Below are 16,898 nucleotides of genomic sequence, written 5' to 3' on the forward strand. Positions count from 1 at the left end.
TGAGTGCAGGGGAAGATAACATATGAAAGTCTAAAATTTTTTTGAGAGCACAAGGCTAGATAGTTGAGTTTAAAAAAGAAAATTGTATGGTTTTGTGGCCCTTAAATGTAATTCTTCAAACAGTTTGCATGCCCAGTGCTAATGTGAGGTTTCAAATGCATTTTAGCTGAAGACGTTACAGGGCTAAAACATTTAAAATGTTTCAGAGGGCAAGAACATATTTGAAATAGAACAATTTCAACCGTCAATCAGTTTTCATATCTGTTATAGCTGCTAACTGTTTGGCTTCACTATTGCCCCAAGTATGTATATATATGTGTATGTGTATGTGTATGTATATGTATATGTATATGTATATGTATATGTATACACACTGTGTTCTTATAAAGCAAAAACTTCTTTTTCAGTGGTGTTGGATTCAGTTTTCTTTTCTCCTGGGTGCTGATGGTTGTAGTGGTGCTCACTTTTGTCACAGGTGGAAATGTAGAAAAATTGGTCTGTGAGCCCTTTGAAGATAAAAATTTATTCAAGGTGAGGTTATTCATGTTATTAAACAATTAATAGAATCCCCATGAGTCCCAGTGGTCTTGTCAGTTCTTTATGGCATGTCATTTTTATAGGACGCTTAGAGTGAGTTTGGATCTGGTTTTACTTCCTCCTTACAAACCAAATAGAGACATTCATCCTTTCTTGGTTTAATTTGCTTTGCATGCCTGTCTTCTTTTGGAGACAGATTTTTCTGATTCAGTTGTTCCTTGGTAATGGAGAGGTTTAATATTTGTTTTCTGTACCAGAGAGTTTGAATTCACTGTTTTGCTTGTATTTTCCTTAGTGGGTGATAAGCTTATATGTGGTTATGTGTCAAAAGACCACATGAATAAATACTTAAGGAAACTTGGAATTGTAGTAACATTACTGAATTTTGTCTTCTAGGTTTTGGATACACCTTACTTACTAAATCAGCACTGGAAAAACTATCTTGCTGGCATCATCTTTAAAAATCCGAATGTTAACTTGACTTTTGAAAAAGTGTACAGGTATTAGAGTTATGATTAAGATGTAATTCAGTTCATATTTAACTCTTTTTTATTCCATTCAATTTACACATACTGGTTTTATGGTATCTTTAATGCTTCATATTTCAGGCGCATCCAAAAATCATACATGTTCCAAAAGACATTCTGATTTTCTAGTGATTCACAAGCAAAAGCAATGTGTTCCTGTATATGAGTTATTAGAGACAGTCAGCATAGTACTGTATGACAATACTAGTCAAGCTATTTGATAAAATACTTTGCATCTTTCAGAAACTGGTAATCACTTCTCTTATTGACTGAGCTTCAAAAAATATAATCAGTATTTTTTTTTCTAAAGGACTGATTTTCTTAGAATAAGAAAACTTTGTTAATCATTCTGTTAATACTTGATCCTCAAGGTGGTTTTTAGGCTGATCTGTGTATTTGTATTTTTTCAGTGATTGCAAGGAAAACAAAGGAATTTATACTTCCCTTCACCTAGAGCATCTGTTTAATATCAATGAGCTTTTAAATATTAGTATGGTAAGTAAAGAAACTATGAGTGAGTGCATGATTCTGAAGGATGTTGGCTCTTAAAACACCATAAAGCACATCGCGGTTTTACAGGATCTTGACTTTTATTCACAAAACATCCTACAGGGAGGCAAGAGCTGTTCAAGCAAATCTGAAAGAAGGAATTCTACTTACAAATAAAGTATTTTTTACTAGTCTCAGTGGGCCATGGAAGATTTTCTGATGTGCTTTTTTTATGTGCTGTAATAATGTTTTTTTTTAACTTTGAAACTTGCATGGAGGGTTGAAGTCTGTCTTCCAAAGGCTGCTTATGGTGTTCAGTGACAGTCTTCTTTTTATATAAATGCCTGTATTGGTGTCTTCTCCTCTGATTCCAGTCAGATTTATGTTGATCCAGGATATGATATACCTTGGTTCTAGAAATTCTGGTGTTGGTTGGAAGTAGTTGGGATAAAATAGTCTTTTCAGTTAAGCTGCAGTGATATATGACTGCACTGCCATTACAGAACTGTACTAATTTTGGGGTTGCCTGTAATACCTGTCTTCATTACAGCAACCCCCTGGGGATATGTGTTCCATTCTGCCAAGCATTATACCCACCTAATAGATATAGTCCCTGCCCCAGATAATATATGATGGAAATGAACAAGGAAGATTCACTAAGAGGGAAAATTATTTTGAGTTTTCACGATGGACTAATGGAGGAGGCTGCAAAGGAAGTCAGATTTTCAGACTCCTCAGCTATAGCTCTGCAGCCTCTGTGGGTAACATAGTTTGGGTGCAGTGCAGGAGGAGTTCAGGTAACATTAACCAATCACGTTTAGTCACCACTAAAGGTGTTTAGAGGAGTCTCATCCAGTCCTGTGGCAAAGAGTGTCTGTCCTGGCCACAACTGAGATACCGACTTCTCTAGATTTCCTTACTTAGGGCCAGGGGTAGAACTTTATATTCTTAAAGGATAACCTTTCCTGGAGAGATGTTAGTTAAAACAGAATGGAAGGTAAGTAATCCATTGGTATGAAAGATGCAAAGGCAGGTTAGAACATGGAGTGACTCAGTACTGTGGATACTGCAGGGAAGGAAAGAGCATTACCACCAACATTACCTAGTGGCTTCTGTTGAACTTAATTGAATTACACTGATGTGAGCAAAAATCAGTGTGTGCTTCTTCATGGAAATGAGGAGTCAGCAAAAGCAGGATGCTTTGGGCAGGGGCTATAGCAGAATCTGTGCTGGTTGCAAGCTACTTTTGTACTTTGTTTTGTTTCTCTCTCAGTATACAGAAGATGTAGCGCTTAGAATTGAACACATTCAGATAAACCTCAGCAAAATCATTCTGCTGGATGAAATTGGGAAGGAGAATCTTCTGAATTTCAGCTCTTCAGGAATAGATGGGATAGACTTCTCAGCATATTTGACAGAGGTGAGACTGTAGTCAGCTAGAGACATGACTGGGACAAAATATAAAATAAAATGTTTGTTTACCAGCAGGCAAAACAGCAAAATCTGCTTTAGTGTGAGACATCATGTTTTGGAGGATCGTAAAAATTGGTAAAAAAGCACTTGAGAAATTAAGGTCAATATATATATAAAAAAAAGAGTAGACAGAGTAGGTGGTATAGTTAAGTGCAAACGGTCTGTAAATGCAATAACAACATACTCCTTTTCTTACTGCTCACATCTTGTTTCAGATCAATAAAAGTGTTACCAAGGTTGATCTTCTCTCATTTGCTAATGATTTAGAAGCAAGAGCAGACCAGCTGGTAAGTTCAATTCAGCAATATAATACATAAAATATATCACTTATATACCATATAAGTATAATAACATGGCAAGGTAAACTTTATATGAGAGAGTTTTCGTACTTCAAACATTGAGATACATGGTGTAATGTCATGTAAGGAAAAGCACTGAAGAACAGTGTAGCATATGAGCTGTATTTTAAATATTGCTAATTATTGGTTTTTGTATCCTCTTGTACATTTTCTGCTTTGAAAGTGTATTTTCCTAAATTCCACTCTTCGCTTGAGAAATGAGGGGAATGCTTCATTTCAGTATTTCCTATTATGGTCTTTACATTTTAGAGTCCCATTTGGAAGAAAAATTGGCTAGCTCATGATGAAAAAGATTATTTGAATTAATTTTTTTCAGTTAGTGAGCCGAAGATTTTGCAATTAACACCAAAATTAATACTGTGGCAGCTTGTAAGGACTTTAATGAGAACTGGAGCCCTATTGTGGAGGGAGAATGCACAAAGGAAACTGTCTCCTCTGAAGGGCTTTTTGAATGCCAGGACAGTGGTCAGAGGGTTCTGCTACAACATTGCCCCCAAATGAATCTGCAAGTGGCACAGATCTGTGTTAACAGATAGTGACTGTTCAGTTATCTGTCTGTTATGTGTGTCAGGGTCAGGCCATGCTCACTTTTCAGAATGAGGGTCATGGTCTGGACGCTGGCCCAAGAGAGATTCCTCCACTGCGACGCAACAGGAAGAGTTACGTTGTGCATGTGCTACAATTGCTTGGATCACTGAGGGACACAGCAGAGTGAGACCACATTGTTTGGAATGTATGAGATATCCATTCCTCAAGTGGAGGAGGGCACCAGGCTCCTGGTGTGTTTGCTCCACCTCTTGCATAATTTGATCATACTTGTTGCTGGGGTTTTTTTGTTTGGTTAGAGTTTTTTCCTGCCACACCTGCACTCATGTCAAGGTTAGACAGCTTGTGGGTTTAAGTGAGAGCTGGGGTTCTTCAAACATAGTTCTTCCATAAAGGAAAGTGTATTGTGCTGGTAGGTTGCTTTCACTATTTTTTGTAGAAGAAACTTAAGGAAGCATCAGAATTGAGAATAGGTCAGACAGAGTAATTTCTTCATATAAAAGACAAATAATTGTGTATATAAGTAAATGTGTTCACTGTTACAGTGTATGTTTTTGTTTCTTCCTTGTGATGCTATTTAATGTAATCATTGTAATGTCTAAAAAAAAAACCCCAATAATATATGTATTACAGAAGTTAGATTGTTAAAAAAATGGTACTGGTTTCCAAGGATATTTTATAATTTCACTTTCTTACTAGTGATAGCTCTTAGAACCATCAATTAAAAAATAAACTAAAAACTTACGGAATTAATCAGTTTTTGGTGTCTAGTTTGCATCTTTTGGCACCTTACAAAAAATTGAATGTAGCTTTTTAGACTGGAAGAAGCAAATGGAATAAAACTTGGATCAAACCAAGGGGTCAAGGTATGGAGGGGGAGCAATACCACCAACATATGGTGTTAGGTAAATGAATTCACCTTGTCAGTAAAGGACATGAAGCTTCCCGAAACTGCACAAGTGATGCAGCTTAGTGCTTACATGAACACTTCCCAGGAAGCAAATACATCTCTGAGCGCTGAGGTCTGCCATTATTACATATCCAAAATGGAGTTAGCAGTGTGTATTCAGTGTGTATGCAGGGAGCCAAATGGTTTTGCCACCAAAAGGAAATGGAAAATAAACTTATATCTGAGAGTAAAACCAAGTTTTATAGGATTTGGCAATGGGCATGAGCTCCAGACAGGCATTTGGACTTGAAAATCAGAGCAGAAACTCGTATCTTCTGACTGGAAGGTGGGAGCCACAAAAATAGAAAATACCCTTCACAGGTGCCCTTCCAAGTGACTGCTGAAAAATACTTGAAATTCTGTATCCCTCAGAAAGCAGAGGGTGCCTCAGGGTGATGTCCACATTTCCAAAACTGGGAGATGCTTGTCCCAGCTGGGGTGCAGTGCTGCAGGGTTCTTGCAGTGAAGTTTGGCTTGTGGCGAGTGTGAGGGGGATGTGCTCATTCTTCTGTATTTAAAATGACTTAGTGCACCTTGTGAAAATTCTCTTCAGTTAAATCTGTCCTGATAATGTTAAAGTCAGAAAAGCAAGGTAATATATCTGGTTTGGTTGCTGAGGTTTGAATTATTAATACAGTGACTTGTTTCCCCTCCTTGTGTTGAGGAATTCCATTTGCCATATCCCATTTTTAGCATGAGCTGTTCTGGAGTGGATGTGTAACTTTCATTGTTTTTGCTATGTTGGAAAGCTTTGAGGTTACTGAACAATACTGCATAATTGCATTTTTTGCAGCCAAAAGGAGCACTGGAAAATGCCTTAAAAGGACACGCAAACAACATTCGAATGATTCATAACCAGCAAGTTGTTCCACTGGAGCAAGCTATGGTAAAACATTAATGCTGAAACATATTTGTAGAAAATACAAACCTCTAAGGTTAGAAAGCTGAACTGCTATAAGCACAGATTGTGGTCAATGAAGAGTAATCTGGCTAAAGTATGTGTTTAATAAATAATTTTCCTATTTAAAATGCTGCTGTTTTATAATGCTGTCTAAAATAATGGCCTTTTTCTTTCTCTTTTTTTCTATAGCTGTTTGTGATTATATATGAATAGAAGAAAAAAGCAGGGGAGAACTTTACAAAACTCTAACCCTAAAACCCCCTAAATCACTAATTTTTTTTTTTTTTGCTTGTTACTGGTCTTCAGTAATAAAAGCCATTATCACTTTGACACTTTATTTCTTGGAGCTAGCAGTTACCTAACAGTATTAAAATTGGAAACTCTTGAGAGTATATGAAGAGCCAAAGTCTTTTTTATTGATGCTATGAAAGATGTGAAAGAGCTACTTCTGCCTGATTTTGACACAGACTGCATAGTATCAAGCTGTGACTCTCCTACATGTTAGGTGTTGCTTTTTCCTCTACATAACATGAAGAATTTTAGTTTATCCTAGCATCTGATATAGTGTGTCTGCCCCACTTATAGAAAAATACTAGGTCTTCTGGTCCACTCTGATTCTGTGCTGTTCTTTCCTAATTAACTGCTAATTATTCTCATCTCTTTTTTCTTTTACAAAACTGACTGTCAAGAAATATGTTAAAGCTAGGGTAAGTGCTTTTTCCCTTCAGAAATTGCACAATATAGAATCCTCTGAACACTTGGGTCTGAGTTTAACTGTTCTGTCTTGCCTCCAACTAACTCTTCTTAGTTTGTTGCATCTAACTTTAGTTAAATCAGTGCTGTTGGTGGAGTACTGATTCAATGATTAAACCCACAATGCAATTTTAATGCAGCTGTTGCTACTGTTGTATATAATGTGATATGTAGTATTAATAACAAAATAATCTATAGAAGATCAAAGCATGAATATAAGCTTGAGACAGGTGGGCTCCTACCTGTAGTAATGACTTGAAGCTTTTTTTCTCCCCTCCTTTCCAATAGAGCACTTTAAATCAGAGCATTAGGTTACTGAAGAGGACATCATCTGAACTTATGGTAAGCTTTTCTTTCTGACAACAGGAACATTTTTGTGTTTTAAATCCTTCTACTGCATATGCAGGGCATATATTTTCAGTACCGTTTTCGTCTATTTCTTGCTGTTCTGTTATTGCAAGAGATTGTAAGGCCTTGAGGAACTAATAAGGATTTAGATCTTTCTTCTGCATTAAAAGAAAAATAAAAAGAACATTTCGGATGTTTTTTGGGAGTATAAATTATAAACTGAATTGTCAGGTGATAAAATAGGCTCCAGTGCCATTCTATATAGTGCCATTTTCCTCAGAATGTAGGGGTTTTTTTCTAGAATCCTCAGAATGTAGGGGTTTTTTTCTAGAATCCTTGAAAGCAAAACCTGGGGGGAACAACCACAAAACACAATGCAAAAGTACAGCAGATAAAAGAGAGCTTCGTGATTCACATCCGTAACCACCTTTTGTTCCATGCCCAGCTCCCACTGCGGTCTGTTTCTTTAGGTTGTACTCGCTATGTTCCTGCTTCTGCAACATCAGCCTTGCTCTGGGATCCTGGATCTGCATAGAGTCTTTTCCAGGGCAACCCATGTTTCCTCTCTAAGTAGTGCCTGCACCACAGTGAGACCAGCTGGCTTCACTCTGCCAGAGAGTGAGCAACAGGATGGTTAATTCCCTGGAAGCAAAGCTTTCTGTTGCCACCAGCCTGCCTTGGCTCTGGTAGCAAGAATCCAGCCACACTAGTGGCATAGTCAGAGTCTTAACAGCTTTATGGGCCGACCTACCTCACGGCTTCTCATTACAGTTTTCACCCATCCACAGCAGCACAGCAGCTAGGTATGTGTTAGAATCTGTGATTTGAAACTGGATGAGGAGGGAAGAAGCCATGAAGTAAAGTGTTGTTAAGAAAGGGATGATGTTTGACTCCAAAGTATGTTTAAGAAATATCTGTACATTTTCAGGCTCTGCGTACACTATCCTTTGTGTGTGTTCTGTGTGAGAATTTATGGGGTTGTACATATATTGAAAAAACATCTCAGTCCTTCAGGATATTGATTAGGGGTGTATTCTGGCTGTACAGAATCCTATTTCAGTCATCACGAGTTGTTGTGATAGTATAAGGCCCACTGTTTTCCTCCTGTGCACTATGTGTGTCTGTAGTGTATATATAGACATTGATTTAAGTATTTCTACATTTAAGGGAAGGAAAGAGAGCGGAAGATAAAACCGAACCTCATATATAAATTCATTTTGTAGGATCTGGGAAAACATACCAGTAGGTAACCACTGATACATCTTTTTTCAGTAATGACAAAATATTGAGATGATCATGAATCCTTAGGCAAGCTCCTGTTCTGTCTGGAATTGCATTTTTTGTCAAGTTTTGACAAGACAGTGACACTGGTTTATCAAGAGAATAGGTTCCTGGCAGTGGCTGTAAAGCCATTGCAACAGCCTGAGGGGCATTTGTTTATATTAAACACCATCTCTTCCTCTCCAGGTTAAGGTGAAAAATGTCATTAGTGCTGTTAATGCTGCCCAGAATCTCATAAATAACAACGCTTCTCAAGTTATTGTCCAGGTAAGCTCTATTTGATCAAAGTACATTAATTTATGATGTCATGGAGATAGAAATTAACTTGCTTTTGTTCTCTTTTATTGTCCTAGGAGACAAAAGAGTACATGGATACCATAATTGGCTACTTTGAGCAATACATTGAGTGGGTCAAGGAGTCGGTAAGGTGCACTTACTTCATTGAGAGAAGCTACGTTTAAAAAAAATAAGAAAGCTAACCAGTAGTAGTAATAAAAAGAATAATATTACTTTTATAGTGTGTTTTACAGTTTCGGGTTTTAATATGTTTGTACTTACTGTAAGTGGGAAAATCAGTCTCCTGTAGTTCTTTTGCGTTTGCCAAATGGAAGTGATGAGTTGTGTTGGTTGGAATGCAGTGCAAATTTGACAGTATCATTTTCAGGGCTAGCCTGAAATCCACCATTTGTGCTAATACTGCAGTGAACCTGACCCTGCATCGTCCAAATTGAAGTCATTAGCATCTTGTTTTATTTTTCTCTCTTCAGCTGCAGCCTTTGAGAAAGTAAGCTGATGAGTAAAAGACTTTTAGTTGATAGCATATCCTACTGGTATTTATTTTGAATTTGGATAGAGTAAGACATAACAATTTAGTAAACTGTAACTGTAAGCAAGTTTAGAGATTCTTATTTTATTCTGTTAGGTACTTAAAATTGTAATTTTTAAATCTTTTTTTCAGATTGCCATGGAAGTAGCAGCATGCAAGCCTATTGCCAATGTGATAGATACGGCAGTAGATATTTTTTTATGCAGCTATATAGCTGATTCTGTGGTAAGAAAGATTTTGTTACTCAGAATTGGGGCATCAAGGGGAAAATTCTTTCAACATACATCTGCATTTAATTATTCTGGGTAGACTATTCTGAAGTAAGATAATAAAGTATCACATACAAAGTTATGCAAGGAAAATGTTCTGATCCTGGTTCAAATCCAAAGACAAACCAGTGCTGCACTTTTTAGGTTTTTGCTAAACTTAAGGTTCTATTAGCAAGAATTCTGTAAAATTAACTGATTCTGAACCACTTTGAAATGGAAAATGGAAAAGCATAAAGATCTATCTGCAGCTTCATCTGTAACTGTTGCTAACTTACAGGGTTAAGGGGTGAGGTGTGGGCAGGAAGCGAGTGGAAAGTACCCAGGGAAAACTTTTTCAGGTATCTTTCCCGAAATCTAGAAAACCTGAATGAGGTTTTATCACTAGACTTGCAGCAGACAGATCTTGACTCATTTCTGTGTATTGGAGACATTCAGCATGACTTGTAGCAGGATAGAAGGGCAGTATTGGCTTTTTCATCTTGCCAAAAGAGGTTGGAAAGAAGACAGCATGTACTGAAGGTAAAGTAAGACAGTTTGTGCCTGGGGGAGTAATAGCCTCCTAGCTATTACTTAGCTTTATGGCACTTCTAGCCAGATCCTAATCATACTCCTAGTAATACATGTAATCAGTCAAAGCCAAAACACTTTAACCTTGATAATGCTTAACCATGAAATGTTCCATCTTGATAATGCTTAACCATGAAAACCTATGTGGTACTCATTGATTAGCTCATAGATTACAGAGCTTCTGTTCCCCTTTGTGGAGCCATTAACGGTCTGGTGAGAGATGGACCATGATTTTCCTGATGATAGAACTTAGCTGAGTCACTTGCAAGTCAAAATGCCTCCAGGCAATACAAATCAAATTTGAAAAATCATCATTTTAACATCAGGTGATAGCTCAGTTCAACTGTATAATAATGAAATTAGTTACACAAACAGGGCTGCAGTTAGCAAGTTATAAAGTGCCTTGAGAAAGTGCTGGAAACTCATATTTTGACAAGAACTGCAAGAAGTAATTTCTGCTGTGTTCTTTTGGTAACAATGGTTAGAATATCAAACATGGGTTCAGTACTTTACTGATTAGTTTTCTCCATGATCTCTTTTTCCTTGATTTTGCTTTTGCTTTTGTTTCAGAATACCTTCTGGTTTGGTTTGGGAGGCTCTTCAATGTTTCTAATTCCTGCCATAATTTTTGCTGTAAAACTCTCTAAATACTATCGCAGAATGGATACAGAGGATGTATATGATGAGTAAGTATATATTCCAAAATAAGCTAAATGGAAAATGGATTAAAATGTTTATTCTGGTGTTTAATGTGAAGGCTCTATGATCCTTAAACCTGTGCTGCCAGATTAGAACTGCATATTCATGTGTAATGCTGCAGGTTTGGGTCAGTGCTTCATGCAGGTGGCCTTTGGTAGCCTTGACTTGCCATGACTGCAGATAGTGCTGGCTCTGACTGTGGGAATCTTATGCCAGAATGAGGTTGTCAGAACTTTGTGAGCAGCATTTATATAAATAAGTTCCAAATGTGCAAGTTATTAGCTTTGCAAAGTAACCTGTTAAGGTGAATTGTGCCTGATTTGTAATCTCCATGAATTAATTACTTGCTTTCTTGCTGTCTTAGTTATTCCTAACCAGTCTTTCCTTTTTCAATTGCAGTTCCTCTGTCTCAGGGACTTGGCATTTTACTTTATGATAACTATTCTTACGTATTTTCCTATCAGTTTTTTTTTACTGTTTTCTTTTCTACTCCTTGTTTTGCTCATTGTTCAGTTAGCCTGTGCACTGCATTTCTCACATTTCACAGTGGTTGTTTTTCATTGCATGTTCACAAATCAGTAGAGCAGAAACAGGCATGTACAGCTGAAATTACTCACTTATTAGTGTCTAGTTAATTACTCCTGCTTTTCTGTGTTTTTAGTTTCGAAAATATACCCATGAAAACGTAAGACATTTTTGCTAATATTTGTTAAAATTATTTTATTAATGTGGGAGGGTTTATATTTTTAATGTAACTTGTTACCTCAAAAGAGGTAACGTTCTCTTTCATCAGACGTGATAGATTATATTAGAGTCTCCAACTCAACAAGAATATAAAAATAATTAATTGATTTTTGGAGAATATAAAAATACTATAAAATGTAAAATTATAATTATACCATAACTCTTGAATGTTACAAAGGAAAAGTTATATTCTGTTGTACAGACACAGTTTATCTTTGCATATAATACATCATCCATGTACATGTCTTAGAAGCCATATTGTACATAGTACATCTTATAGTTAACATGGTCTTTCTTGGTGTATTTATTTTATTACAGTACGGAAAATGGTAATAATGGTTATCATAAAGAGCATTTATATGGTATACACAATCCTGTTTTTACAAGGTAAACCAAGTCTGAAACTGCATGCCTTCATGTGTCCTTACTTCAGCTTCTCTTTCAATCACATGTTCAATTTTCTTCATGCTTTAAAGTGAATCTCTTAATTCTCTGTTTGTTTTTTTTTGCATGATTATTCACTGTAGCAAATGCTGTATGATGTGTATTTTTCAAATACTCTTTACATAACAGCAGATATAGTAGTAATTTCCTGCAACTTAACAAAGCAATTGCTTAAATTTGATCTCAAAATCCATGAAGGTATTCAGTCAGCACAGTGGGTGGTCCTAAAGTGACAAACCTATTAAAATGCTCTGATAGCAGATGAAAGTGATAGGATGGGAATGCATTTGTACTCCTGAGTAGTTTTATTTTTTAAATGGTGAGATCTCCTGTGCAAAAGGCGAGTGATCCAGGTATGCAGAAAGCATGAACATAGAAAATGGGTGTTTGTGCATGGGTAGGACTAGGATGTACCATCACAGAGGAAGAAGCTCAAGTTATGTTTAAAAAAAGGAGGACATGGCAGTTCTTTTCTGCCTCTACAGCTTCTGTGCTGTAAAACATTAGCTAGTTGTAAGACTCAGTTTCCAAGGGGCTAATATTCTATGTCCCACAACCTCATTATTTGGGTTTGCAAAATTTGAAAGTTGCTTAAGGAAGGATTAAATTTATGATTGAAATTTGTAGCTCACTGTGCCTTGCAACTTCATGACTGAATGTAAAGGTTGAGTATTTGTAGAGAAGATACCACTATGCTTTAAATAACAGGTAAATACAGAGAGCTCAAAGTTTGGGTCTTGCCAGAGTTCATGGTTACATCTGATGATGATGATTATGATAATGATGATGGTTATTATGATTTAGAACTGTATTTTACAATAATTATTTACTGACCCAATCTTCATTCCATATCTCCTTCTGAAGGAAGTCTTTACATAACAATGTTTTTAGTGATATTTATGATCACAATTGTTGTGGTCTGTTCTGCAACTTAAGGGTGCTTACTCCCCACATTAACTGACAAGGAGTTTAAGTCCAAAGTGCTCTCCACTGGCCTATCTAAGGACTGTCAGTTTTAGGACATTCAATGTTTTACAAAAGAGAAAGCTAATAATTTTCCAGGCCTTAGAAGTCCTTTTCTGATCTTTGAATCTTTAATATGACTATTAATATACTTGAGGTTCATAGCATGTTTTCTTGTGATATTTCAATCATTGATAAATAGTTTAATTCAGCGTTGCTGAGCAACCTAAAAATTACTAGCATAAAATAATCTTTTACACAAAGATCCACTTGTTCAGTCCTGATTTATTTTTCCTAAATTTGAAGTTACTCAAAATGGGCTTCCATGATAAATTTAAAGATTCAGTGTGAAGCAATGCTGTCTTCTGATGTGCTGAGGTAATTTGAAAAACTGCTAATTGTGGCATACATGCTTTGAATTTCTCAGTATGGCATTCCCATATGAATAAAATCTTAATTTTAATTTTCATTTCAGCATACTCTTTGCTTTTATGCTATCCTTTATTTTTCTCATTTCCTACAAATTATTTTTGGAGATACTTTGAGAGATAGGACTTTGATTAGATCTCTGTGCACCTATGCTTTTGCAGGTTTAAAGAATCCCACAGGGTTGGATTTGGGTTTTTTTTATCCTTCAAAATCCACTGGATAATTTTTCTGTAAAGCAATGCAAATATTTTTATAACACTAAGATATGTAAGTACAAGTGAGAGCTGTATGAGGTATATGTGTCTCACACAGGTGTTTTTGTACACATGTCAAAGACACAACCTCAAATCCAATGATAGCAAAAAACGAGGCTGGATTAAATTCATAAAAGAGGGCAGTCCAGGTATTTATTTCTATCATGAAGCAAAGATAACCTGAAAGGTTGGTGGAGAAAACTATGAATCTCTTTCCTCTTGTTTGGAAAACTCTTGATTAAATGAGTAAAAAATTGAGACTGTCTTGGGCCAACTGAGCTTGTCTCTCACCTAAGTTAGACACAGTATTTCTGTTCTGTTTGTGGGCAAAAGAATATGACAGGTTTGTTTTGTTTGTTTTTTTTTTCTTGTGTAGCTCTGTGGAACAGTGGTAACACATACTGGAAATGTTAAGGGGTAAGTAATAAGCTTAAGTCAATTCTAGAGCTATTACTACTTTACTGTTTTAGGAAGGCTTCTCTGATTTCTGAAACATGAGTGTGCTGTAAGGTCTGAAAATAAAAAAAGTTATTCAGTCATATTGATGTTCATATGAAAATTAAAATTCAGTCTTCATAAATTTTTTCCTGATTCGTTTTTGTTATTATTTCCAGGCTACATAAATGAGGCTCAAGACTCATCTGTGGGAGTACATCATTATTCTTCCAAGTGTATTGGCATTTCCATTCATCTGACAAATCCTGAGCCACTTGTTTTATGTCAGCTGTACTGTAAATCCCAGATGTACTATTGAATGTTATGCCATAAACTACTGTACAGAATATTTTGTGATCAGGGCACTGCCTCTCGAATACCACTGTTCAAGGCTTGAATTAAATTTTTTTTTGTTTTTTTACTTTTTTACACTGGGCTTTCTACCTTACATCACAGTATATAAATTAATTAGATTAACAGCCTTTGCCTAGAAATTCTCTGACAATTGTTCAAGTTCTTATCTTAAATTGTTGATTTGTGTTAAATACAGTACATACACGTTTACATAAAAATACATTTTGTATACAGAGACTTTTGTATATACATTTTTCTTAAAACTTCTAAGTGTTTAGTTAAGATTTTAATATTGTATAGTACTCTTCACAAATGAATTTACCAGCATGATCAGTGTTGCTATTTGGTGCTCTTGAATGACTACATTGGGCTAAATTTGAATTGTAATGGGGTCCACAGTGTCTCTTTGTGTGTCTGAGAAGCTCAGTTGCAGTTTCGTTTTCTCCCTTCTCTTTTTTTTTTTTTTTTTTCCTAATTATTTAATACTTAGTGGGTTTTGCTGTATAGATCTGAAAGGGACTTTTTGGAGAAGTTTGTTTTTAAACTTTGGGTGGGAGGGTCGGGAATGTGCGGGATGCTTAATATAGTGAAAAAGCTAAGCTTTCTAGAGTTCAGTAGTACCCATAAAGAGCATGAGGGATGTCCTGTGTTGGTGATTTTTAGAATGCTTTACATCCTCTGTCTTCCTTTTCTTCTTTCACATCCACTTCTGTAATGTCCTTAATAGTGTCACTGTGGCTCTTTTGGAGGCGGTGATAGTATTTTTGCTAAATAATATTAAACTGTGATTTACAATATTGAAATTCAAATCTGTTTAGCAATTGGAGTTAACATTTGTACTATTAGAGTTATTTCCTTGAATTTAGGCAGATGGTTGAATTTCTGAATTAGTTAGTAACAGAATTTATCAACAAGGCCAAAACTATGTTACCAGTGTAAAACTTTCCAGCAAGTGAAGTAGTCAATATAGATCTAAAATAGTATCTCTTCATCTATCAGCATTGTTAACTTTGTTTCAAACAGGGTTCATTGTCTTGAAGTAGGGATAATCCTGTAAATTATTAATACAGTTTTAAGGAAATGCTGAAAGGTGATACCAGTCTTTAATCCAGAATAACCTTAAATTTTTCATTTTTATGTCATAAATGGAAACATTTCTAATTGACAGTATGTAGCATATGTGTATATGTAATGTTCAGAACTGCAGATTTTTAAAAGTTTCTATTTTTAATTTGAGAAAATGTTCCCAGTTCATTTAAATAAAAAAGAACTTGCTTAACTACCTTATGTTTGGTTCTCCCTTGTTTTGTTGCACAGACATCTCTCAGAAGAGTTGCACTGAGTTAAAATCTTACAAGAGTGAATTTCTTTACCCTGATTAAAATTTTTTGCTATATTTGACTTTTACTTGTGGAGCAGGAAGGACTGAAAGAACTTTGACTCTGGGTGAGGGAGCTTCCAGCTTCCTCCAAGGATGTGAATTAAGCAAAGATGGTAGTATTCAAGCTAATGAGCTGTGCAGAATATCCTATAACCTGTTTCTGTATAGCACTGACAGCAGAATTAGACATTTGCTGGTACTTCCCTCCCAGAGTTCACTGCTGGCATCCTAGCTTACCTTGTAAAAGGACAATTGTTTTCTACTGATATGAGAGACCACAAACTGTTTAATCTGAAGCACAGGCAGACAAGACTGAAATGTCAGATGGGAGTGAGACAAACACTTGGTGGTAGCATAATAGCTGTAACACATAAATGTATTTGAGTCCAAGCTTTGATATTTCTCCTTATCCTTGTAGTTTATTTGTTTTCGTGATTGGACTTGAAAAACTTTGAGAACAAGAGATCTGAAACTGGTATAAATGAATTGTTAAATTGTTTTGGACTCCAGCAATTATTACAACTAGAGAGACAGATGTCTTTAGTTTCTAAATTCTCAGTACTGTTGTGCATAACAAAGTGTAAATAATACATTTGTCAAATATTAGGGGGTATTTGAGTGCTTGCCGCAGGGATTTGAAATCCTTGAAATTAAGTATGAGGTGGGCAACAAGATTATTCTGGCTGGCTGGCTGAAGGGTGAGAAGACTCCCCAGAAAACAACAGAAGAGTGAATTTTAAGTCTTAAGTAGGCTTATGCCATTGTTGTCCTAAGACTTAGCTGGAGCCACACCACTGTGCCTTGAAAGAGACAGGAGGAACTAATGGAAAGAAGCTAGACATGAGGTCTCTGCTAGAAATGTTATTAAGATAGCTATAGAGAAGGAATGAAAACAAGGTTGTTCTCTCTGTCAAATGGTATTTAGTCATGGGAACTTGGTGGCACATTGACTGGAAGAACAAGGTTGAGGATACCCAGAATGGCTGTTCAGGTGGCTCCATCTTCATGCAGGCAGCTTTCAGGTTATCTGGGCTGCCGCAGCAACAAGGGACTCTTGTCCCTCTTCTATTAAAGAAGCTTTTGGTGGTGGTGGTGTTCTGCTTTGCCATCTGTGTTAAAGGAATGTTTTTGCCTTGGTATTTTGTTTAGCACTACCTAGTGAGTGACTGAATACACAAAATGCTGTTCTGTTCCATTATGTAGCCCAGTCTTAAACCCAGGGTTTCTAGCCCCCCACAGTTACTGAAGCACAACTAAACAATCCAATAGCCCTTTCCAGGAACTGGGCAGGGTCAGGCTGGCTTGTAGCATATATGTCTTTGGAAGAAGTGCCTAGTGGGGGTCTTACTAGCCAGAAAAGTACTGTGGAT

General features: G+C 36.3%; 1 protein-coding gene across 10 annotated transcripts in view; it reads left to right on the forward strand.

Moving 5' to 3' along the window:
• PROM1 (prominin 1) overlaps positions 1-15,434 on the forward strand; it is a 64,610-nt gene extending 49,176 nt beyond the window's left edge. For 3 of the 10 annotated variants that reach the window (XM_069014385.1, XM_069014389.1, XM_069014386.1), the window contains 15 exons: positions 408-531; positions 934-1,037; positions 1,475-1,559; positions 2,827-2,973; positions 3,242-3,313; positions 5,674-5,764; positions 6,460-6,488; positions 6,823-6,876; positions 8,350-8,430; positions 8,517-8,585; positions 9,122-9,214; positions 10,396-10,511; positions 11,587-11,655; positions 13,735-13,775; positions 13,973-15,434. In XM_069014385.1, coding sequence (XP_068870486.1) covers positions 408-531; positions 934-1,037; positions 1,475-1,559; positions 2,827-2,973; positions 3,242-3,313; positions 5,674-5,764; positions 6,460-6,488; positions 6,823-6,876; positions 8,350-8,430; positions 8,517-8,585; positions 9,122-9,214; positions 10,396-10,511; positions 11,587-11,655; positions 13,735-13,753 — 1,153 coding nt within the window. In that variant the 3' untranslated portion in view covers positions 13,754-13,775; positions 13,973-15,434. Of the gene's footprint in view, positions 1-407; positions 532-933; positions 1,038-1,474; positions 1,560-2,826; positions 2,974-3,241; positions 3,314-5,673; positions 5,767-6,459; positions 6,489-6,822; positions 6,877-8,349; positions 8,431-8,516; positions 8,586-9,121; positions 9,215-10,395; positions 10,512-11,586; positions 11,656-13,734; positions 13,776-13,972 lie in introns of all 10 variants that reach the window. The other 7 variants (XM_069014387.1, XM_069014390.1, XM_069014388.1 and 4 more) reach the window with 4 other exon arrangements.
• Positions 15,435-16,898: the final 1,464 nt, after the last annotated feature.

Source organism: Aphelocoma coerulescens, chromosome 4, assembly GCF_041296385.1.
Source record: "Aphelocoma coerulescens isolate FSJ_1873_10779 chromosome 4, UR_Acoe_1.0, whole genome shotgun sequence".
Lineage (NCBI taxonomy): Eukaryota > Metazoa > Chordata > Aves > Passeriformes > Corvidae > Aphelocoma > Aphelocoma coerulescens.